At 41.2% G+C, this 25,042-nt stretch overlaps 2 protein-coding genes across 2 annotated transcripts in view; one reads left to right on the top strand and one right to left on the bottom strand.

Moving 5' to 3' along the window:
- The window catches only part of SDCCAG8 (SHH signaling and ciliogenesis regulator SDCCAG8), a 462,443-nt gene extending 440,870 nt beyond the window's left edge, over positions 1-21,573 (top strand). The window contains exons 17-18 of the mRNA XM_033937699.1: positions 11,333-11,459; positions 21,298-21,573. Of these exons, the coding sequence (XP_033793590.1) occupies positions 11,333-11,459; positions 21,298-21,327 (157 nt within the window). The 3' untranslated portion in view covers positions 21,328-21,573. The remainder of the gene's footprint in view (positions 1-11,332; positions 11,460-21,297) is intronic.
- The window catches only part of AKT3 (AKT serine/threonine kinase 3), a 168,931-nt gene continuing 157,937 nt past the window's right edge, over positions 14,049-25,042 (bottom strand). The window contains exon 6 of the mRNA XM_033937701.1: positions 14,049-14,169. Coding sequence (XP_033793592.1) covers positions 14,136-14,169 — 34 coding nt within the window. The 3' untranslated portion in view covers positions 14,049-14,135. The remainder of the gene's footprint in view (positions 14,170-25,042) is intronic.

Raw genomic sequence — 25,042 nt, 5'->3', positions numbered from 1 at the left:
CCTGTCCATAGGTCACAATGTGCGAGTTGGCTGATAAAACTGTCAGACAATTTTCCTGCAGCAGCTTGAAGATTGTGCATAAGTGGGGGTGAGATTATGCTGAAACTTCATTGATTAGAGTTGGATGGCGGCAGCATTTGACAGACCCCTGAAGAAACAATTGTGAAACAAGTCGGGTCTTACCGCCAGTCTACCGTGAGAACTGATAGTTCACCATTACTAAGATAAGTAAATTTAAGCATAAGAATTGGAGGAATGATATCAAAATTTAAATTAAATAGACCGGTGAGGAGTGCATCACTTGCATCTCCCCGTGATTACACTTCGGTGGGACGGAGGAGTGGTGGTTCTGAGGTCTATTAACAGACTATAAAATTATTGAAAACATTTATTAAGGTGACATAAGATGTTTACTGAGCACCTTAGAAACCATTTATTTATATATTGAGCATTGATTGGTCTAAGGTAATATTCAAGCCAGTTTCAGTTGAAACTTCATCTAGGGCACCCAGGATTCTTGTACTGTCCCTACTCATCTTCCTTTGCCTGACTGAAAAATCAGTTTGTTAGTAATTTGTTAAAAGATTTAGACCTTTAGCCTATTCCATAACTCTTGAATTAGAGAAAATAATGCCCTAAAATGAGTTTAGGCCAGTCTACTCATTTTTAAAGAGAAGTCAACTAGATATCATTTATCTAAGTACAGTGCTTTTTTTTTTTTTTTTTAAGATAAAAAGGTGCCAATATTCAAATACCAGGCTGTTTTTCAAGAGTGGGGTGATCAGGAACCTACAACCAGCTGAAGAATCCATAAAAAGGCTGCTGGGTTCCCTTCAACCAGAGACAAAATCCATAAAAAGGCAGCACTGGATGTGCAGAGCCTGAGCTCTTGTATTAATACTTGGGGACCATGGATCATTTTTATTAAGCAGTGAAAAAGGTGCTGGAACTCAGTACCCCTGAGTATCTCCCTCATAAAAATCCCTGTTTAAGTATCTCAAAGAAGAAGCAGGCACACAGAATGGCAATCTGGTTTTGATACACTCTGGAGTTACTCAGTAAATAGCCTCAAATGCTCTGGAGTGGGGGGTCAGGAGTAGAGAAGGAGGCTAGTTTGCAAAAAGGGTGCTGGCTCATGACCAGGCCTGCACAGTTTCACATGGTACAGTATCTCTACTGCCGCCATGCATTCTGGCCTTTGACTAACCACTAACTCAAGAATAAGTCCTGCATGAGGTTTCAAAGAGGTAAGAAGAAGTTTAGCTAACCTTAGTACAGGTCAGTTCTTCTTATCATTTCTATTTTATATTGAAGATTTTTAAAAAATAGTCATAAACAATAAGTAAACACTGAAACAGTTAAGAAACAAATTGTGTTCCAAATTTGGAACATGAGGGATCCAAGATGGCCGCAGACCCTTTTAGCTGAGTAACACGCCACGGAGTCTCACCTCAAAGAACTTTTGAATCGCTGTCTGGGATATCTGCCTTCCCTTCAATGCCGAAACGAAGAGGACGCAGTGCCGCTGGAGCCTCGCAGCAGTCTGGAGCACGGTGTTCGGCAACATCGAGGAGCTTCTTCGGCTTATACAGGAGATACCCCGGGCGTCGGGAGACCCAATGGAGACGCACTGGAGGGGCGGAATAGATGCAATCTCCTTGGGCTTGGAGACAACGCTAAGCCCCCATGCCAGAGCACCCCCCCCCTCCTCAGATTACCAGCTTCCCACGAGAGGAGGTGCATGGACAATACTCTCCCTCGGAGGCCACAGAGAGCAGAGAGGGGAGAATGGAGACAAACTCTCGTTTGGAGGAGACTGAGAGTCCAACAACTGCAGGGATAAATCAGAACCGGAGCAGTGCTGTCCAAGAGGTGATATCAACTGGTGAGTCTTCTCATTTTACAAATGCTTCTCATATTGAAAAACCTAGAGAGGTAACCCTGGATTTCCTTTGGGATCTGGTGGCAGACTTGGCAAAATCAGTTAAACCCCAACTGAGTCAGTTGGAAGAAAGACTTAAAGTCCAAGAGACTATGGTGGGAAACTTGAAAGTTGAATTTGATGACACAAAACGTTCCCTAGAAAGTATTCACCAAGAATTGAAAGTTTCTAAACAGATTAGAGAAACATTAATCAAGGACAATATTAATTTAAGAAGGAAACTGGAATCCTTAGAAAATACCTCCAGAAATAATAATCTCAGATTAATTAATTTTCCGAGGGTTGCAACAATATCCCCAAGAGATATGGTGAAACGCTATATGATGGAAATTTTGGAAATTTCTGAAGATATGTTGCCACCACTTTTAAAACCAGGGGTTATAGCTTTGGGAGCAACCTTTTTTTCTTCAACATCCTTGTAAATGTGTGATACAATATCGTATGAAAAAATATGTTTTCTTTGACCCAAGCCAGCTGACAACATTCTTGTCTACAGCACCTCAGGCTTAAGGGGAATTAAGAAGGTGAAATTAATTATTTGTTATCCTGTCTCAGTTTAAAGGGCCTGTTTTTTCTTTATACAGCAATTTAGTTTGTTAAATATTCTTTTAAGTTTCCACTATGTATACCTTGGATCCCAATTGTGGACTTGAGTTGAAGTTAAGCTATAATGATTTTCCTTTTTTTTATTGATATTATTGATATTTGAGATGTTAGATTGAATACTCTGTTGCCTTATCTTTATCTTTCTGTATAAGTGATACTTGATTTGTAATTTGAAAATGATAAATAATAATAAAAAAAAAGAAACAAATTGTGAAACTAATAGTGGAACAAATGCATGAACAATGAGGGTATGGCCAGTAGGAAAAAGGAGGTATTAATGCCCCTGTATAAGGCTTTGGTGAGACCTCATTTAGAATATTGTGTACAATTCTGGAGGCCACACCTTCAAAAAGATATAAAGAGGATGGCATCGGTCCAGAAGAAGGCTACTAAACTGTTGCATGGTCTTCGTCATAAGGCATATGGGGACAGACTTAAAGATCTCAATCTGTAGGACATAAATTGGCTTTTCTAGCAGTTCTCCTTTTGTAGCACATGATCTTGAATTAGAGACTGACTAAAACCCATGGTTTTAGTTGTGGCCAAAATTCATGGCTTTGTTTCATCCAGAACTGAAACCATGGCCTTAGGTCTACTGCCACTGCCACAAACCTATCCCCTCCAATCCAACCATGTACCTATCCCACTCCCACCCCAAAACCTGTCTCCCCCACTGGTCTCTCCACCAGTTCCACACCCCCAATCCTGTTCTCCAGATCTACCTTCTAAAGGCTCTGGTGGTCTAGTGGCTTCTTTGGGACAGGAGCATGAAGCTTGCTCCCTCCTCTAGTGGCTGTGTTCAAAATGCTGGCTACAACATCCCGCAGCAGTCTCACAAGATTGCTACAAGATTTTGCAGCTGCCATTTTGAACACAGAATCTCCAGGGAAAGAGGCAATGCAAGATGCACTTGCCTTGAAGAAGTCACTAGACCAGTGGTTCTTAACCATGGATGGGTTTCAGGGAATCCATGAGGGTCAGATAAAAACTAACATTTATATTCACTATATGGCCTGGTACTGTTAATTTTTCTCATGTGAACTTTCTCATGTTATTTTTCTCACACATTACTTTTCTCGCCATTATTTGTGAATCAGGGTTTTTAGCACTTGTTTCTATAAAAAAGAAAAATTGAAATAGATTGGATGTCAAAGATGATATGTGTGTCACCTTGTCGAAGACCACTCTACAGTTTTATATTCAAGGCAAACAAGAACAACCTTCTCATTGAAATAAAGTAGATATAGAAAGAGTAGATTTAGTAGTAGTGGTAATAGAAAATGGAGTAGTAGTAGATCTGATTTAATTTGCAAAAGAGGATTGTATGTCATAATTATAAAGAGTGGCCATTACTTATTGCATAAAAAAGGAGTGGTTTTTTTTTTTTAGATTGTTTACTTTAAAGTTTAATAATACTTTGTGTATGTCATATATGTACAGTATAAGACAGTCAAATCTGACGAGCCCGTTTCGCCCACTCGCTTCTTCTGAGAATCAGTACAAAAGTCAAGACTGGAAACATCACAGTCCGCTTTAATACATTGCAGTCATAAGTGCAATTCTAAGGGACACCACTTTTGGATCTCAAAGCACTGAAGCTCATATGACCACTGCTGCTATGCCATAAAAAATGGCTGTAACTTGTTAATGTTGAGTGTGGAATTTGTATTAAAAATGCTTCTTTCTTTAGAATGTAGGTCCAGGGAGAGTGTTCAAGGAAAGAGAGGGCAGGAGGAGCTGGTGGGTGGCTCGGAGGTGGGGGATGGGCAGTCTTAGAGTAGTGAGGTCACATTTTTGGTTGTGACTGAAAATGCTCAGACATTTTCAGCCAAAACCAGATTTCAGTGCTAAATCCAAAACTGAACTTCAGTCAGCCTCAATCTTTGTGTCTTCTGAGTCTTTGATCACTGCTTGCTGAGTAACGAATGCTAGGAAGTTCTTCTTTACCCAACGTGTGGTGGACACCTGGAATGCGCTTCCAGAGGGCGTAATAGGGCAGCGTATGGTACTGGGGTTCAAGAAAGGATTGGACAATTTCCTGCTGGACCTGTTGGGCTGCTGCGGGTGCGAACTGCTGGGCACAATGGACTTCAGGTCTGACCCAGTGGAGACATTGCTTATGTTCTTAAGTGAAACTTTGGGGTCCTTTTACTAAGGTGCGCTAGCGTTTTTAGCGCATGCACAAGATTAGCACACGCTATAGCATGCGCTAGCTGAAAAATTACCACCTGCTTAAAAGGAGGTAGTAGCGGCTAGCGCACGCGCTAAAACTGCTAGCGGGCCTTTGTAAAAGGAGCCCTTTATTTTACAGGGTTTTGCATAGCCCTTTAGTAGCTGCTTATTGATTATATTTTTTTAATCATTTCTTGTTCTTTTTATAGCACAAGTGGTGTCATGACATTACATTGAAGGGGGTCTGCCAGCTTTTGTTATGCTGGCCACTAGTGATTCACTAGTATACTGCACGATTTGGTCAATGCTTTTTTTTGTTTGTTTGTTTAAATTAGAAATGCATCGAATCACTAGAGAAGAGAAACTACGTTTTTTGATATCTTTTACACTCTTATGTGTTGACATAGTAGTTATATTTTTTGTTTCCACACATGCATGCATTTTTGTTTTTATTGTAATCCATTTTTACTGTAATTTCTTTTCTATTGTAAGCAGTTGTTTTTAATGTAATTCATAGTTATATTTGGAGATTTACTCATGTTATATTTCTAGTCATACCTCTATAGTGGGCAAAACATGGACCATGTCTGGTGTTGGGGGTTTGGGTTTTTTAAAAAAATCAATAAAGTGTTTTTGTGTATGAGAACTGCACTCTGGGTTCTGCTTTTTTCCTTCATTTGTTCTATCTGTAGACCTATAGAGCCTCTGCTGTTTTGCAGCTATCTTTTTGAGACAGCTAGGGAGCCACATTTACTAGTTATTCCCAATGTCTTTAAGAGAAAGCAAAGTTCCTTACCTGTAGTAAGTGTTCCCTGAAGACAAGGAAATTACCAGTCATTTTCCCTCTTATCTTCTCTGTAGGTTGACTCATAAGTTTATTGAAGTGGAGAAGCAGCTTAATGTTTAGTGCAATAGGCTGAGAACTAAGAAAGTTAGGGTACAAATGCTACCACTGTTCCCTTTAATCTTGGGCAAGCCACTTGCCTTCCATTCCTTCAGGTACAAACTGAGATTGTAAGTCCTCCAAGGACAGGAAAATACCTAATGTACACTTCTCCCTCCATATTCGCGGGGGATGCGGGCAGAACATAGCCATGAATACCGAAAAACCGCGAATAACTTTTTGCATGTTCTTTGCAGTTTTTCGGTAAAATAGACCTGAAAAAGATAATAAACCTTCGATTTGCTCCATACAACGCTGGGAGCAGCGATTTCCTTCAGGAACCACCGGGAGCAGTGATTTCCAATGTGAAACGCCGGTTTCAGTGATGAAAATTAGGGGGCAGAGACAGCAGCTGAAAAATCGTGAATAAGCGAATCCAGAGATACAGAAACCGCGGATACAGAGGGAGAAGTGTACCTGAAATTAACTCTACTGAAATGGTATGAGATAAATCCAAATCTTATTCCCCTTCCCTAGAAAGCTGTCTAACATGGCAGATTGTCATGAGGCAATGATACAGGGGAAAAAAAAATTCCCCTGCATCAGATTTTACTTATTTTCATGAAACTGCAGATTGGTACAACTGCTGAAGGAACTGTGTAACACACAAGCCTTGCTTTCTGACTGCAACTCCTGTTGCTGTTCTCACTTAGCAGTTCATGAAGATACCTATTACTTATTGCAGTTAGCTTCATCACATCTTGACAACTTTGTTACACTATGTAACAATTTTTTTTGTTCCTGAGTAATTGCCTATGCCACAAAAGTATACAACATGGCATGGTAATTTCCCCTCAAACTTCACTTTTGAGACCAGGACATTGATATTTTGAAATTTACCTTTTTTGCAGAACATTCCAGATTGATTCCAAGCTGAGTAAACGTAAGGACCCTTTTATTAAGGCACAGTAGGGTACTGCTGCACTTGCCACTGCAATTTTTTTTTTTTAAATTTACCTCATGGCAATTCAGGTGGTAAGGCTTACCATGGAGATGGGCGGAGGAAAGGGGATTTTGTGGATTCCAATGGAGGGAGCCTAAAAGGGGAGCTGATTACCATAAAAGCTGCAAATGCTGCTGGGAGCTGTCTACTTACCTTGAGTGGATTGTAGTGCTGAAAAGAACAGCTCCCAGGAAAAAAATCAAATTGAATCAAAAAACTTTTTCCCTGAATCAAATAGCACTAGTTCCCACCCTTTATGTTTATGGACCTCGTGTCCCTATTGCTGTGAAAAATGTCATTCAGGTGATGGCAGATCCCTGTCTATGCCTTCTATTTGTTGTAAGACACCAAACAGTTCTATCACACCAAACACCAAACATCTATCACACCAAACAGTTGTCTCCAGTGTTTTATCACATCTCACACCAGCATTTCAACCTCCTTAGAGATGAAGTTTCATTTTGGATCAACACCTGCTGCTTTTGAGTATTAAAACAGTCCTTATATTTCAACTAGCAGAGATATTTAAACATACAGCTTGCCATTTTACTATGTGTTATAATGATGTCTAGGTGGAAGGGCTAAGGACTTCAATAGTCAAGATATTGATGTTTTGAAATTGCTTGCAGCTGTAAATGTTTAAGGCTCTAAAACATATATGACTGCCATTTACAACCAGCTGTTAAATGTCTTGATATCATGCATGTGTTAAATGAACAATAATTTTGGATGTTTAGAGCCCTGTCAATCTGTACTCAGCTAATATGTGATGACTTCCAATAGGCAGCTCAATGACGCATTCTGTCCTGCATTGTGAACAGCTGTGGATATGTGTTGAACAAACTGATGGCTAATATGAGTGTTGCCATACTGGGACTGACCACATCAAGCCCAGTCTTCTGTTTCCAATAGCAGTAAATCCAGGTCACAAGTACCTGGGAAGAGCCCAAAAGAGTAAAATAGATTTTATGCTGCTTATCCTAGAAATAAATAGTGGATTTTTCCAGTCCATCTTAATAATGGCTTATGGACTCTTCTTTTAGGAAATTATCCAAATCTTTTTTAAACCCTGCTTATCTAGTTGCTTTTACCACATTGTCTAGCAATTAATTTCTGAGTTCAATTACACATTGAGTGAAGAAATATTTTCTTCACTTAGTAGCTTCATTGTGTGCCCCCCTAATCCTTGTACCTTTGAAAATGGCAAGCAATTCAAATCTAACTGTTCCATTCCACTCAGTATTTTATGGACCTCATCGCTCCCCTCGGCCATCTTTTCTCAAAGCTGAAGAGCCCTAAACTCTTTAACCATTTCTCACAGGGAAGTTGTTCCATCCTCATTATCATTTTGTCACCCTTCTCTGATCATAGTTTCATTCATTCATCCTGCACTTTACAGTTCCCAGTAGTTATTCCCCGATTACCTAAAACTGTTTCTTTAAGAGACTTTCAAAATCTCAATGAATTCCTAATACTTGCTATATTTTCTAACGAAACTAAGGATTTCAGAGCTGTAACTTCAAATGAGCAATTAAAAATTTGGAACAATGCTTGTCGTTCCCTCTTAGATTCAGTAGCGCCAATAATCACTCGAACCATCCCCCCTAAAAACCAACTTAACCCCTGGTTTAACTCTTCTTTACTTCTTCTAAAACGACAATTGTGTTCTGTGGAACGCAAATGGCGTTCTAAGCCCACTCAAATCAATTTGGATAATTACAAGAAACATTCACAACATTACCGTCAAATACCTAATGCAGTAATGAAACAATTCTATATTTAAAAAAATCACTAAAGCAAAAGCTCTCTTCAAAATTCTTAAACAATTAACTTACTTCAAACATAAACCAGTCACTCTCACTGATGAATCCCCATGAGCTCAAAGTTTAGCGAATTTCTTTCAGATGAAAATCAACTTAATAAGGTCTAAAATTGGAAGTAAAGCTACTAACTCCTCTGGTGCTACCATTTCCATCACCATTGACAAAGAAGCAGTTAAGAGCAACTCTCTGCTTCTTGTTCCAATTTATTTCTACCATCTCTAAAAGATATTGAACGAATACTTCATTCCATTAATATAAAGGGTTCCAAGGTAGAGCCTCTCCTTCCTTTCATTCTAAAACATCACTTCTCTATTTTTGATCCCTATATTCTTCAAATCATTCATAAAAGTCTTACTACAGCCAGTCTACCGTCAGATTGGAAACATTTGATCCTTTATCAAAGACCCTAAAAATAACTCAAAGGATTGCAAAAACTAATGTCCAATTGCGAATCTCCCATTTCTAGCAAAATTAACCAAAAAAATTGTCTTTCATCAGCTTTCGGATTTTATTGACAAAACACGGACCTTGCACCCCAATCAAACAGGATTCCACAAAAAACACTCTACAGAACACTCTCTCTTAGGACTCACCATAACCATCCATTACTACCTTGATCAGCGCAAGTCTGTCCATCTTGTCTATTTAGACCTTGCCGCCGCATTTGACACCATAGATCACCATCTCCTACTTCAACAACTTGCTTCCATTGGTTTATCTGATCAAGTTATTGAATGGTTTAAATCTTATTTTTCTGATAGGGTTTCCACTGTCCATTTGAATAACTCCTACTTTGGCATTCCACAAGGTTCCATACTGTCCCCCTTGCTCTTCAAAATTTATCTGGCTCCTCTTCTAACCCTCAGCCAATCTATCGAATTCACTGTCTATGCTTATGCCAACGATCTTCAACTTCTTCACACCAATGATCCCACTAATCAAAATGATATCACTACCATCAATCTTAAATTAGCTAAAATTCACGATTGGTTAAACGCAAATATGCTTTCTTTAAGCATTTCTAAAACAAGTACTGTTCTTTTTCCAAGGAAAGAAGGTTTAGAGTTAATCGCACCGGCTTCCATTGACAATGTCCCTCTCGAATCAACTTCAACAACCAAAATATTAGGTGTTCTTATTGATAATAAACTTTCATTCCGTCCTCAAATTAGTGCTCTGGTCAAAAACTGTTTTTACAAACTTAGGATGATCAGATCTTTGGTTCCCCTCCTTGATGTAAATTCTCTTAATGTTTTAATTCATTCCCTTATCTAAAATTGATTATTGTAACTCATTAATTAAAGGGTCGTGTCAAAAAGATATAAAACGCCTACAACTCATACAAAATACAGCTATCAAAATTATTTTGAGCTCCAAAATATTTGATCATGTCACCTCTTTGTTACAAAAAGCTCATTGGCTGCCTATTTCACATCACCTATAAAATCACTATTTTAACCATTAAAACTATACATACTAATACCTCTGCATTCATAGATAGATTACTGATTCCTTATGACCCTCCCAGAACTTTAAGATCAGCCTCTCAACATTCCCTTAATGTCCCATCCTTAAAAATAATTGGTACCCGTCGTACTCTCATTTTCTCAGTCACTGCCCCATTAATTTGGAACTCTCTTCCTCTATACCTCATAGCAGAACAAAACTTGCAGAAATTTAAAAGTAGCTTAAAATGCTTTCTCTTTAAAGATGCCTATAATTGATTTCTTACATATGTATTTACTTCCGCATTACTTATTTGTCGCCCTTCCCTATCGTATTTTCCTTTTATGTATTCTTTTGTAATAAATTGTAGTTCTTCCTTTTCTCCTAATGTTTTCATGTCATAAGTATGTTTGTTTTGTTGTTTAATGTTTAATTATTTAATATGTTCATCTCCTATCTATTTTAAATTACTATGTACAACGCTTCGTACCTCTGGAGAAGCATTTAATCAAAATTTAAATGAACTATGAAACATATTCATTTTAATTCTAAAAAATTTACTTTGCTGAATTAAGAATATGGATTATTCTTGCAACTCTTAATTATCCCCTCTTCTCACAGCATCAGCAGGTACTGACATGATTGAGTTTAAACACATTACTCTACAACATGGGTGTCCAACCTTTTGGCTTCCCTGGGCCGCATTGGCCCAAAAAAAATGTTTCTGGGGCCGCACAAGCGCGCAAACGCTGCAGCAAGACAGAGGAGGGAGCCAGCAAGACGGTAAACACCCGGGGTCTGCAGAAGAAAACACTGCATCGGATCGGCCTCGACCAGGGCCGCACAAAATACTTCACAGGGCCGCTTGCGGCCCTTGGGCCGCAGGTTGGACACCCCTGCTCTACAACAATGTAATATATACTGTTAAAATAAATACAAATGTAATACAAAATTCACTAATGGTCCAAAACAGTGCAATACTGTCTCAATTCCAATGCTATACTGTACCCATGGATACCTTTATAAAATAGTTTCTACAGTAATCTTTCATAGCACACAGAGTCACACAATCTCCAAGATAGTTGTAAGGGTGTGCATATATTGTGTATACATATACCTTGCAATTCTTTTCCTGTTCCATTAAATCTGTGTCCTCAGGAATGCCTACGCATGGTTCAAGTACAAGAACACATGCGATCCATACTGTATATTTCTATTCACCTGCACAATTTTATATGTATACTTTACACAGAAAATACTTTAGAAAAATTAGATTTAAGGGGTAATTTTAGTCTTGGAACACTGTGTTCTTCCCATGTTAATATTTCCAGAAAAAAATTGTAAAGGCTCATTTAAACTCTGCTTTATTATTGATGTTATGCCTTCTTTTGATTAAACTACAAAGCTTCCCTTCCTCCTATTCCATGTATTTAGCATACTTTTCTCTTTCCATCCAGATTACAACAGTTGGACAAGCATTGTCAGACCAATGCTCAGCAGCTTATAGAACTATTGAACCAGAAGAATCTGCTTATGAAAGAGAAACAGGGATTAACAGAGGAGGTACACTTTCTGAGAATAAAGGTAATCAATCACAACAAGCAAGGAGGCGCAAAATCATATCAGATTATTCACCTTACACTAATCAAGTATTTCACTACGTGTCATCTACAAAGGCATAAAATGACAGAATCAGCAAAGAATACTGTGGGAGATAATATAGATTTTTGTAAATGCTTTAATGGCATGAAATAAGATACAAGTTATTAATGAGTTAACAATCTCCCCATATTCCTGTGGCCTTGGAATTGTAGACCAGCATAATACAAATGTTGAAAAACTGAATATGGAGGAGTAAGGAATAGCCTATTGGTTAGAGCAGTGGGCTGAGCACCATTTACAGCTCTCCGGATTCGCAGTTTTCCTACGCATTAATTCGATTATTCGCAATTTTTTTTTTTGCAGGCTGCCCAAACCTCCCCGGACCTTACCTGGTGGTCTAGCGGTGACGCAGGGCAGGAGCGATCTTCCTAAGCTCCTGTCCCATGCAAAGCCATTATCAAAATGGCTGCTGTGAATTCCCATTGTAGACCACTAGGTAAGGGAAAACTGCTTGAGTAACTGAATGTAAACCACTTAGACTATAAGTGGTATATAAATTCTTAAATAAATAATTTCTTCATCCTCTCAGTCCGGTTTATGCACGTCTCTTTGAACTAGTGCTGCCCGATTCAGGAAAAAAAATTTGATTCGATTCAGCCTATTGAATTGGTTTTTGGATTCGATTCGATTTTCCTGCCCAGTTGGGTGTTTGATTTTTTCAAACATCCTGGTGGGTTTATTTTAGAGCCTCTTCACCCCCTTTGCCTTCTCCTAGCCACACTGGCGCTGTGGTGTAAACAAAATAAACAAACAAAAAAGACTTTTCCTCTCTCTGTTAAATCCTAACTCACGTTTGCGACCTAACACCAGCTCTGGCAGGATACAAATCTGACATTGTAATCACAAAACAGAAAATAAAATGAGTTTTTCTACCTTTTGTTTTCTGGTCATTATTCAGATCTTGTTGGTCCCAGGCTCTGGTTGTCTTCTGATAACTTGCTTGCCAGGGTCTCCTTCTTTCTTTGTGCTAACCATCCATCTGTCATCTCTGTCCTCCCCTTCTGTTTTCCTTCCCTCCCCAGGAGGTCTGGCATCTTTCCTTTTTTTCGTCTCCCTCCCCTGAAGGCCTGCATCCCAGCCCTGAAGGCCTGCCTGTCCCCCCCGAAGGCCTGTCCCTCCCTTGAAGGCCTGTCCACCCTTGAAGGCTTGTCGTCTCCCCTTGAAGGCCTGTCTCCCCCCTTAAAGTCCTGCATCTCACCCCTGAAGGCCTGCCTGTCCACCTGAAGGCCTGCCCCACCCCCCACCCCGAAGGACTGCTCACCCCCCTTCCCCCCGGGAAGGCCTGCGTGTTCCCCCTGGCCTCCCACTGGTGTCCGGCTTCCCCCCTGGCCTCCCTGCACCGTTTACCTTATAGAAGCAGCCTGCAGACAAGATCGCAATGCTAGCGATCTTTGCGTTGCTTCAGAGCTGTTTCCTCTGCCACAGTCCTGCCCCTCCTCTGACATCAGAGGCAGGATCGAGGCGGAGAAAACAGCTCAGAAGCAGTGCAAAGATCGCTAGCATCGCGACCTTATGTCTGCAGGCTGCTTCTATAAGGTAAACGGTACGGGGAGGCCAGGGGGGGAAGCAAGATGCCAGGGGGGAAGCCGGAGGCCAGGGGGGAACCGGACGCCAGGGGGGAATCGGACAGCAGCACTAACCGGCTGATACTCCCCCCTCGCCCTCTAAAGAAGGTGTGTCAGCGGCTGGCCAGCAAGAGCAGCGCTGCCACTCCTACTTTAGAGGGCGAGGAGGGAGGGTCAGCCGAATCGGGAAGCCGATTTTGTTTTGTTTTGTATCTATTCACCCAAAGTGAATCGGTGAACAGATTTGAATCGTGAATCAGGCAGCACTACTTTGAACCCACCTTCCCTCCCTCCATGTACCTTTACACCAGGGCCCCCCACCTCCAAAGGCCTTCCACCCACTGAAGGCCTGTACCCCCTCCCCTGAAGGCCTGTCCCCTCTTAAGTCTTGCACTCCCCCCCCCAAAGGCCTGCAAATTCTTCCCTGGCCTCCCGCTCTTATTTTTACTTAATTACAGCAGCAGAGTAGCCTGCAAGGAGGATTGCTGGTACTGTAGCGATCCTTGCAGGCTGCCATCGGCCTCCACAACTATCGTTCCCTCTGCAGCGGGCCTGCCCCTCCTCTGACATCAGGGACAGGATCACGGCAGAGGGAACGACAGCTGTGGAGGCCGATGGCAGCCTGCAAGGATCGTTCTGTAGGTTGCTTCGCTGCTGTAATTAGGTAAATGTAAGAGCAGGGGGAAGCCGAGGACACTGACTGCAGCACTTCCCAACTGACCCTCCCCCCTCACCCCCTAAAGCAGGAGCAGCCGGCTAACAAGAGGCAGCACTCCTGCTTCTGCTTTAGGGAGCGAGGGGGGAGGGTCAGTCACTGAATCGGGAGGCCGATTTTTTAAAAAAATCGATTTAAATCGATTCACCCGACGTGAATCAGTGAATCGATTCAAATCGGAAATTGGGCAGTATTAGTTTGAACCCACAACCTCAGAGTCCTGAGGCTGTAGCTTTTAATCACTGCACCCCACTCTCCCCCAGGGGAACCATGTTCAAATCACACTGTAGCTTCTTGTGAAGTTGGGCAAGTCACTTTTCACTGACTCAGGTACAAGTTCAGATTGTGAGCCCTGCAGGGACAAGAGAAAATAAGAATAAAATAATGTATGAACAAGAAAACTCCTCCATGCACATGAGGTAACTTATAAGAAGGAAAAGAAAGGTGAATTTAAGGATGTTGGATAGATGTAGCTCAGGACAGTGAATTACGAATGAGAGTTCATAATAGTGCACAGAAAAATCTGGTGAATCAGATATATTCAGTTTAATGGGAGAATCCAGAAGTAGGTCCGGAAGGGGCCGAAAAAACTGCCAGTTGTTGGAACCTGAGTGCAATATATAAATACTTGAGCTAGTGGGGATTCTCAAGCCCTGCCAACGGAAGGCGACATCCTCCTTTCTGGAAACCAGACTTCCTAGAAGCCTTTAGTCTGCTGTCCAGCAAAGGATTTGGTTTACGATCCTGCACCTGGCCACAAGATCTTCAAGTCCTTTACCAAAGAGCAATTGGCTCTTAAAAGGCAACTTGGTCAGTGTAGCCTTAGGCTTAGAGGATGAATCACCTGCCCACTGTCTGATCCAAAACATTTTGTGAACTAGCATTTGTGGAAACCTTGTTTAGCACTCTGAACAAGCCATACAGAGCATCTGTCACTTAACCCACTCCTGACATCAGAAACTGGGGAGACATGTTGGCATCCACTCCTGGATCACCATGTAAACTTGAGTGACAGGCCTGTGGAACATAAAACGCCGCTGCTGCCATATTTAACCCCAACACTGCAGCCTCAAATTGTCTCCTAATGACAAAATCCAGTTGTAGTCCTGAGCATCTTTTAATACCACTCCCCTTTGTAACCTGTGTCACCCAAGAATCTACCTTCAGTGGAAAAAACAGCTGGTGAAAATCAGTGTCTACTAGGTCCTCCCAATAGTTTATGAGAGTAATGTCTGAATGGGAGGAAAAACATATGGTCTGAGCCTTGGTGCTGTTCATGAGCAAGCACTGGGTAGTAGAGGCCTATGAAGAACTGCCAGTTGGTTGGAACCTGAGTGCAATATATAAATACTTTAGCTAGTGGGGATTCCCAAGCCCTGCCAACTGAAGACATCTTCCTCCTGTCTAGAAACCAGAAATCTCCAAGCTTTGCAGCTAATGGAAGTATCCTCAAGCTGCCACTGCATGCATGCATGGAAGCCAAGTGGGGATGGAGATAAGGGAAGGCAGCAGAAGCAGCTCTGCAATATTTCTTCCAGCTGTAGAACTTGGAAAGTTGGAGGGGGAGTAGGTAGCTGTTGGTGAGGTTTGGAGATACCTATCAACTACAGCAAGAGAGATGTTCATTTTGAGGGAGCCTAAGCTCAAAGTGAGAGGTACAGCTTTCTTGCATGGTTATACCACCGATTGTGTTCAAAATTAAATCCTTGCCAAGTTTAACTTTTTGTGGTTTCCAGTTCAATTATAGTATTCATATTTCTATTTCTAATTTGTGATCCATTGTTCTATATTTGGTGAAGGTCTGCCTGTTTTGTGTGTGTGTGTGAATCTATATATTTTTTTCTTGTGCTTTCTTTGCTTTTAAGAATGAGCTGACTGAAGCACTTTTTAGTCAGAAAAAAAGGGTAGCTTTTTAGCAAGAAACATAAAGCTGTGTTTTTCATGTGCTGTGCTTCAGTTAATGGATCTTTTCATCTAATTAGCAAATAGCATTGCTGTTTGTCCACATAAATAGAAGGTTTTGCATGTAATATTTGTTTTGATGTTAATAATGTAGTGCATTATTAAATGTATTTTGAGCTTAATAAAGCAAAAATAAAACCCCAGAGAGCTATTTAGCAGATCGCATTAAGGACATCCAAACTTTACCTAAGTTTCATCCATAGAACTCAGGTCTATCTGAAGCCCAAACTATGTTCGAAAGTAGACCTCCTTTATAATGCCTATAGGACCTAGTTTTACAATTGCTATGCAACTTGCTAGCTCACTGTGTAGCACGCTGGTTAAACCTACAGCCTTCTACCCTAATATTGCTGGTTCAAATCCCAGTCACTCTCTGATGGAAGAGAAATAAATAAAAGCACCAAATAAGCACTGCAAACACATAACACAGACCCCCACACACTACCCCAGTGATCACCAACTCCCCCCACCCCCATAAAAATTTTATTCACAACTTTAAATTTTAGCCTCCAGACCATCATCACCTGGCCGCCTGGCATAGGAAAGCCTAGTCGTCCAGCCCAGAGGCAGCTTAAGTCATCTTGGGGTGGGTTAGGGACCCAGAGAGAGGACCCATGCCCATAAGCCCCTGTAATCATTGCATTGATACTTAAACGTGCACTTCCCTATACACCCCAAACCCTTTTTTACTGGCATATAAGTGGCTCCTGCAGCTATTGGGCTATTGGGGTGGTAGATAAGTAGGTCTAGGGGATTCTGGAGGTGGTTTGGGGGGCTCACCGTCACTTATAAGGGAGCTGTAGTGAGGAGAAGCCATGGCACCCTTTTTGTGAAGTTCACAGCTGTGCCCTGTCTGGGTGTGCAGTCCATCACTTTGCAGACCACTCCCACGTCCAACAGGGCTTGTTCTAGGCGTTTTGGACTTGGACGGAAAGTTAGACAGAAATGTGGTATAAAGATTTAGCGGCTTGGACGATCAGATTGGCAGGATGTATAATTAGACGATTTTCGAAAGTAAAAAAAAGTTGGACATCTCTTTCGAAAATGTGTCTTAGGCTCTTTTTAACTTTGGACGACTTGCGAGATGGACGTAAACGGACTTAGACGTCCCTTTCGATTATGCTCCTCAATGTCAATAGTTTACTTTCAAAACTGTCAGAATCTTATTTGTATTTTCCCAATATCCTTCTGACTACTGACTTCTGAAACTGTTGAAATGCAGCCGTTAATAAATTTAAATACAGCTTTGCTTCTTTAGGTTTACCTTCTTTTCCTTTCCTGTTCTGAGTTTATTGACTATATGTTCTCTGTCAATGAACTTTTATTAAATTCAGAACAGAATATAGGAAGATCTTATCTGATGAAACTGTCTCTGCTTTCCGTTATTATTTAAAGCTGACAGTTAACTCTGCCTTCTTCCCAAAATTTGTCCAGCTGCCGGAAGAATTAAAGCAGGCTATATTTGTAGATTCATAACAAACAGCACTTACTTGCTTAAACCTCTGCAATAGCGGACTTTTTTTTTTCTTCTTCTTCCCCCTCAGATGTGCTATTCTGGTCCAACTCTTCCGTTATAATTTTAATGGCTCACTAGGCAGGCTAGATCGTATTTTCTTATTTAAACCTTCCCCCTAGTTGATTACATTACTTTTCTGAGACTGCCAACATTAGCTTCCCCTCCCCCCCCCAATATCCTTCTGGAGAATAACTGTTCAAATGTAGCCGCTAATGATTTCACTTAACTGCTTCATTTTCCACGGCTCTCTGCAACAAGTGCCTCAGAGAATGCCATTAATCTTTCTCCTTTTAACATTCTCCCACTCTTCACTTTTCCTTTTACTCCGTTCACTGTTTTCATCAGAAAAAGGAAACCGCAACTCTATTTTACCAGCAAAGGACACCCGAAGTTGAGGGGAGAAACGATTATGCGTCCTACATGTTGAGCTGCCAAGCCACGCCCCTGAATATCAATTTTTTTAATCCTTTTACATTGTAAAATTAACTGCCAGCCAATGAAAAGATAGCCCGATATGTGCTAAAAGAAATTAACTGCTGGAAGATGGCGTCAGGAGCAGGACGCTGAGAGAAGCACTCCCGTCTTGAAAGGAAAAATTTCTTTATTCTACTTTTAAAAACGACAATTTCATGCCTAAAAGAAGAGGGAAACCGAGGGGTATCCCTCCACCTACCCCGGGCTTCTCGACGCCGAGGCAGACTGTGATAACAGCATTCACAGTCCCCTCTTCCATGTCGGGCGTTTCCGCTGCTGTGGAACCGGGAATCCATAGCTTGGACGGCGAGATGTCGCTCTCGTTGAGCCCGCGAGGACCGCATACCCCTCCCAATCCCGGAGAATCTTCGCTGCAGCGGAGCTGGCGGGAGGGCTCCCCCGGAGTGTGGGGTGAGGCTTGCTCTCTCTCCGAAGTTGACCCGGAAGTGGAACATGCAGCAGACACGCTGACCCCGACGTTGGAGAGGCAGCGTTCTGGGGGAGAGGAGCCGACGGTGACCGGCGGTGGGGAGGTGGCAGGAGCCCAGACTTCCATCGCTGGAGCAGGAGCCGTGCTTGGGTCGGCTGGTGTCCCCCTCCTTGGACCGTTGGTAAAACCACAGGCTGTTACTCTGGACTCCATTTGGACTGCAATTGAGAATCTTCACCTGGTATGTTCTAACTTTGTTACTATGACCCAGAATTCTACCTCCAGGATAAGCTCCTTAGAGACTATTACTCAGCAATACCAAGTGGAATTAAAAAACGTAGATAAAGCAACAACAGAGACTAAGAATCTAATTACCAAACAAACAACAGAAAAAATGATGATTTTGAGGAAGATTGAAAACCTGGAAAATCAGCAGAAAAATTTAAATTTGAGGATTCTTAATTTTCCGGTTGCCAAGTTTATGTCTCCTAAAGAACTCTTTAAGAACTTTATGTTGAATGTCTTAAATGTACCTGAAGTAAGTCTTCCCCCGATACAAAGAATTTACTATATAAAACAAGTGCAGAAAGAAAAAGCTACAGCAGATGAAAATGCTCAATTAGATGTTTCTGATATTCTGCAATCTTCTGACATTGAAATTCAGGGAAGAGCAACTTTATTGGTCTCGTTGGTATTTCTTCAAGATAAAGAGATGTTGCTGAAATTATATTTCAATTTAAAGCAGATTTCCTATTTGGGGGAAAGGGTATACAGTGGTGCCTCACACAACGAACTTAATTGGTTCCAGGAGCAAGTTTGTTATGTGAAACGTTCGTTATGTGAAACGCGTTTTCCCATAGGAATACATGTAAAAAAAAATAATTCGTTCTGCAGCATAAAATATGCTAAGATGACATAAAAAAGATAAATTTTTTGTTATTATTTTTATTTAGATACATCTAAAAACATACATCTCCCTGTCCTTTTACTTCCACTATCTTCCTATCCCATCTCTATTCCCTTTTGTCCCTCTCCCCATGATCAATCATCTCACCACCTCTCTCTGCCCTCACCCTCAGGGTTCAAGATTGCTTCCACTCTTTTTCCTGTTGTTCTCTCTGCCTGTCACCCTATGATTTAGCATCCCTTCTGCCCTTGTCCAATATTTCCCCTTCTCTCCCTCCCTCTCATCCCCTGCTCCAACATGTGCTTTCAGCGGCCTTCTCCCCCCTTAAGCGTCTTTTCTTCTCCACTCCACCTTTCCTCTCTCCCTGCCTCCACCTTTGTGGCGCTTTTGCACCCGACCGACAACAGAACAGGCCCGGTCGGACAAATCTCCCTGTCCTGTAGCCGCGAATCTAAATTACCTTCTTACAGCAGCTGGATTATTGAAGCTGCTGTAAGAGGTAATTTAGATTCGCGGCTACAGGGCAGGGAGGTTTGTCGGCCGTGCCTGTTGTCGGTCGATCGGGGGACCTGACCAGCTGTGCACATTCTTCGGGGCGGACCGCCCCCTCCCCCCTCTTTCGTTCGCCATTGCCTTCTTCCTACCTGCCCTGCCGCAGCCGCACACAGCCGACCGGAAGTCTTCCTGATGTCAGCGCTGACGTCGGAGGAAGGGAGGGCTTTGCTTAAGCCCTCCCTCCGACGTCAGCGCTGACATCGGGAAGATTTCCGTTCGGCTGTGTGCTGCGACAGGGCAGGTAAGGAGAAGGAGACTACCCTCGACCAACCCCGCTGCGATCCAACCCCGCAGGAACCCCGGAAGGATGCAGCTCGGGCGACTTCGTTGTGTGAAACGAAGTACGTTATACGGATCACGACATAAAGTTCGTTGTGCGCAGCGTCCGCTGTGCGAGGCGGCCGTTATGCGAGGCACCACTGTATATATTTCCTGATGTTTCAAGGTGGACGCAGTCCAGAAGGAAAGAATTTCTGTTACATAGATCAAAGGTGATTGCTTTGGGGGCAAGTTTTCAGTTGCGATTTCCTTGTAAATGTTTTATTTCCTATCAAGGAAGTAAATATATATTTTTCGAACCTTCCCAATTAGGTTTTTTCCTTGAAGGTAAAGGAATCTCTACACAGTCCGAATGATACAGGTTAATAATGCGGTTAAGTTTATTTTGGATAGGTAAGATCTGACTGCTCTATTTCTTAAAGTTTTTAGTTTCCTTTGTATATTCCCCTTTCCCGAGGGGTTTTACTTTCATCTTGTCTCTTCTCCTTAAGTTGTGGACTGTATTATATGATTTATATGGATGTTTAAATTTCAATTCTTGGTATGTAATATGACTAAGAGAATAATATATTTCTGTATTTCTTTAAACATCTTGTATAGGATGCATTAAAATGATAAATAAATAAAAAAAAATTAAAAAAGAAATTAACTGCTCATTACTACATAGTTTAAGTAGAATAACATGCTCAAATAAATAAATGAACTAATTTTGCAACTTGACCTTGTGACTGTGTGTGAATATGCCAGTGGTTTCCTTGCAGTAAAATAAACTCATCCTGTGTTTGATATTGCTGTCCGCTCACTGTTGAATTTGAACAACTAATAGTAAACAGACTGCAGCACAGACTCACCCCTTTTTCTGTAAATAAAAAGTGGAAACACCATGGAAACGGGCTAAATAATTTTACGGTTATTTACCATTTTCCATCATCATTACAAGAGTCAGAGAATTTGTGTTTCTTTTCAAGTGTGATGCACAGGACAAAAAATAACTTATTGATCCTACCTGTAAAAATGTGTTGATCTTAGAGAAAAATAGTAAGCCACCAAAAAATAAAGGCCCCCTTATATCAAGCTTTGTTAGGTTTTTTATTGCAAGTTGCGGTAAAAGCTCAGACGTTCATATGAGTTCAATGTGCGTCGAAGCTTCTACCGCAGTGGCCGACAATAAAAAGCCCTAATGCAACTTGATAAAAGGGGGCCTAACAACTTTTGGAATTTATATATAGTACCATGTTCACTTCATTATCATCCTTTTCTGAGAAACTCCTTATAGAAAGTGTTGCCTAGAATACACTGAAAGTACAAGTCGGTCTGCAAGAAAGTTATCTATAATTTTACTTTCTCTGTCTTTCAGTTACCATCCATACCAAACGCAGATCCCTGATTTACTGCGAAGTGAAGACCTGCCTTGAAAATTTAATTGTTTACACAAAAACGCCCTTGAAAAGATATTATATTGAACAGTATGTCTAATTTATTTTTAACACTTTAATATAAAAAGCTTCCTATGAGATCAGTCTGAAGAGAAACAAGCTAGACTGAATATTGCAATGCTAAACATTTGATTGTAATTTTATCCACATATCTTTCTATTTTGTACTCATATGCAATTAAAACTTTTTTTAAACCATGTAATTTGTGTTGTTTTGTGATGCTACAAGAACATTCCTTTCTAGTTAGTGCCTAAAGAGATGAATGAACTGAACAGGTGTGCATGAGTACTAAAAGATTAATAAATTAGGTATAATTTAAAGCAGGGGTGTCAAAGTCCCTCCTCGAGGGCCGCAATCCAGTCGGGTTTTCAGGATTTCCCCAATGAATATGCGTGACATCTATTTGTAAGCACTGCTTTCATTGTATGCTAATAGATATCACGCATATTCATTGTGGAAATCCTGAAAACCTGACTGGATTGCGGCCCTCGAGGAGGGACTGTGACACCCCTGATTTAAAGTGTAGTTCTGGTATCATAAACTTTTGTATTGTTTTTATTTAATAACAAGCAGCTGGTACAAATTAAAATAACATTTTGCATCAGAGAGCATACTGAGTTGGGCAATACACAAAACAGCGTAATAAAAGACAGACAAACCAATATGAAACCCCACTGCAGCAAAGCCTGTCAACCATCATCAGCACTACAATCACAAGATTGCTGTTTACTGCAGTAGTTCTAGTATGGGTCCCAAACTTTGTGTTTGCAAAAGTTAGACAGTTCTAAATCTAATAAATTCTGGCATTGTCATACTAATATAGGAACTTTGGGTCATCTTATATTATATTGTCCATTGATACTTAATTTTTGGAAGTCAATATGAGGCCAAATTAATGTAGTACTTGGGTCATCAATACCACTGACTTACAAAGTCATAATTTGTGGTACTGTATTACATGTTAAACCTTCTTTGGATCGCTATAAAAGCCGGTTTTTCTTAATAATGACAGGAATAGCCATCCAGATGATAACATGCAACTGGAAGAGTTATGATCGACTTAATTATACTTTTCTAGTTGCAAATATGAAAGAATGAATGCTGAAATTTTAGGATATAGTAGCGCATTTGAAAGGGTGTGGAGCCCATTGACATCATTTATTGAGTCACAATAGTTGTCATGTACCTTTTCTTTTTATCTGTCCTCCTTACACATTGTGACAAACCCAGCACCAGCACTAGTTCGGTCCCTAATAGGATCGGGTGCAGAAGAGCTGATCAGATTGATTCTGGCGCTCAACTTAAGGCTGACCTCCCTTGCCCCTATGATCAGAGCAGTAGTGATCTGGAGCAGAGGCAGGCAGACTGGCAACAGCAGCCTCCGGGCTTTAGGGCAGCTAGAGAAGCCACAAGGAATATAGCTGCATTAGATAAACCCAGGCAGAGAAAAGCTGCTTTAGAGCCAAAGCCCATCCCCCGCTACAGGCTGAAGGGGATTGGCTCTGAGCTGTTTAAAAGCAGGCTGAGACAAGCAGCAGGAGGAGGAGGAGCGAGTGACCAGGGCGAGTCACTCCCACAGCCCAAGGCAGGTGAGGAGCTGTGGAGCCGAGCAGGACAGACAACTGTGCCAGATTGGCCCATGCAGGATTTGGAAGAAATCCTTCCCACTTCAAACTTCCAGAGTCCAGATTGTGTGGAAGGCATGGAGGTACAAGTAGCTGGCCCTATGTTAGAGAGCCAGACAGAATGTATGGAAACTGAATGAAGAAAATGAGTAACTGGGAAACCATTAGTGGTTTGTGGGTTTTTTTTCCCTTTTGCCTATGTTTTTCTGCTGTGCAAACAAGCCTGAAGAATGTGAGATAGGTTTGGACTTTATGAGTATTTTTGGGTTAAGAATAACACTTACCTGAATCCTAAACTATGGAAGTGATTTAAAGTCAAGTTTGGAAACAAGAAGCTCAAGATAGAACATTTTAAGTTTGTGTTTTGAACTTTAGAAATCCTGCTGTGGCTCCCGTTCCTGAAGAGCTAATTAGCTTATCTCCCTCAGCTGTTTGTTTTGCCTGCACAGGGAGCTGAGGGAAAAGCTGATCCGTTTGCAAGAGCGATATTGCCTAAAGAGTTTTGGTTTAATTTGGATTTACAGCAAAGATTTATTTCAAACTTTATTTGGCTGCTGAAATCTGCTGTTACATGCCTTTGATATTAATGCTGAGAGAAAGTTTGAATTATGAGTGAACACCAGTGTAAAGCAATCCTGAGTCAGAGCACATGACCTCAGGAATAATCAACTACAGGAGATTGCTGTTTTGTGATATCTTTATTTTACAATTGACTTTATTTTTTTGAAATGCAAAAGTGATTTTTGTTTTATGCTGCATCTTTTTGACCTCTGAGTCAGAATAAACATCATATTCCTATTTGAAGAACTTGGTTTCACTGGTGATATTTGGAAACTCTTTGCTTGCCTTGTCTCTCATAGGCCTAGGCGGTCGCCTAGAGCCACCTGAAAAGTCCTGAAGGTACCCCTGGTTAGAGGGGACACGCCAGAATCCTTGTGTTTGTCACACGACAGCCCGCCGCTGCAGAGGGTTTGTGACAACATCCAGGGTGGGAGGGAGATGGGAAAACATTATAATTATTATTCATTATATCTATTTTATTGAAATTATACATGTGGTTTTATTTTCATTAGTTAAGGAGAGGAGGGGGGGTGAAAATGTTTGTTGTTGAAATATTTGTATATTTAAAGTGCGTTAGTTTGATTCGTTTATGTTTAAATTCAGTGTAATGCACTGTTAATAATACCTTAAGAAGGATATGGCGATACTCGAGAGGGTTCAGAGGAGAGCGACACGTTTGATAAAGGGTATGGAAAACCTTTCATACACCAAAAGACTGGAGAAACTGGGGCTCTTTTCCCTGGAGAAGAGGAGAATTAGAGGGGATATGATAGAGACTTACAAGATCATGAAGGGCATAGAGAAAGTAGAGAGGGACAGGTTCTTCAAACTTTCGAAAACTACAAGAACGAGAGGGCATTTGGAAAAGTTGAAAGGGGACAGATTCAAAACCAATGCTAGGAAGTTTTTCTTCACCCAACGGGTGGTGGACACCTGGAATGCGCTTCCAGAGAGCGTGATAGGACAGAGTACGGTATTAGGGTTCAAGAAGGGATTGGACAATTTTCTGAAGGAAAATGGGATAGAGGGGTACAGATAGAGGACTACTACACAGGTCCTGGACCTGTTGGGCCGCCGTGCGAGCGGACTGCTGGGCACGATGGACCTCTGGTCTGACCCAGCAGAGGCACTTCTTATGTTCTTATGAAAACTAATATTTACAAAAAAAAATAAACTAAAACAATAAATATTAAAAAAGAATAATCACAAAAAATATTGATAGAACTAGTAAGATGGAGGAGCTTGCTGTTTATTACAAATTTTCTCAAACCTCAGAACAATATCTGATATGGCCAGTCTCATTTTTTGTTCCACATTGATTTTCGCTCTTTTATCACAGTGAGTGCTGAAAACCCAACTTGGAATACATAGGATGTCACAAAAGGAATTAAGATTCTCTGTGCTCTACTGCTTAACAGCCGATTTTCATCTCTTAGGGTTCCTTTTACTAAGCTGCGCTAGCGGTTTTAGCATGTGCTAC

This window comes from Geotrypetes seraphini, chromosome 3 (genome assembly GCF_902459505.1).
Source record: "Geotrypetes seraphini chromosome 3, aGeoSer1.1, whole genome shotgun sequence".
NCBI classification, from domain to species: Eukaryota; Metazoa; Chordata; class Amphibia; order Gymnophiona; family Dermophiidae; genus Geotrypetes; species Geotrypetes seraphini.
This window is presented reverse-complemented; position numbering and strand designations above follow the sequence as displayed.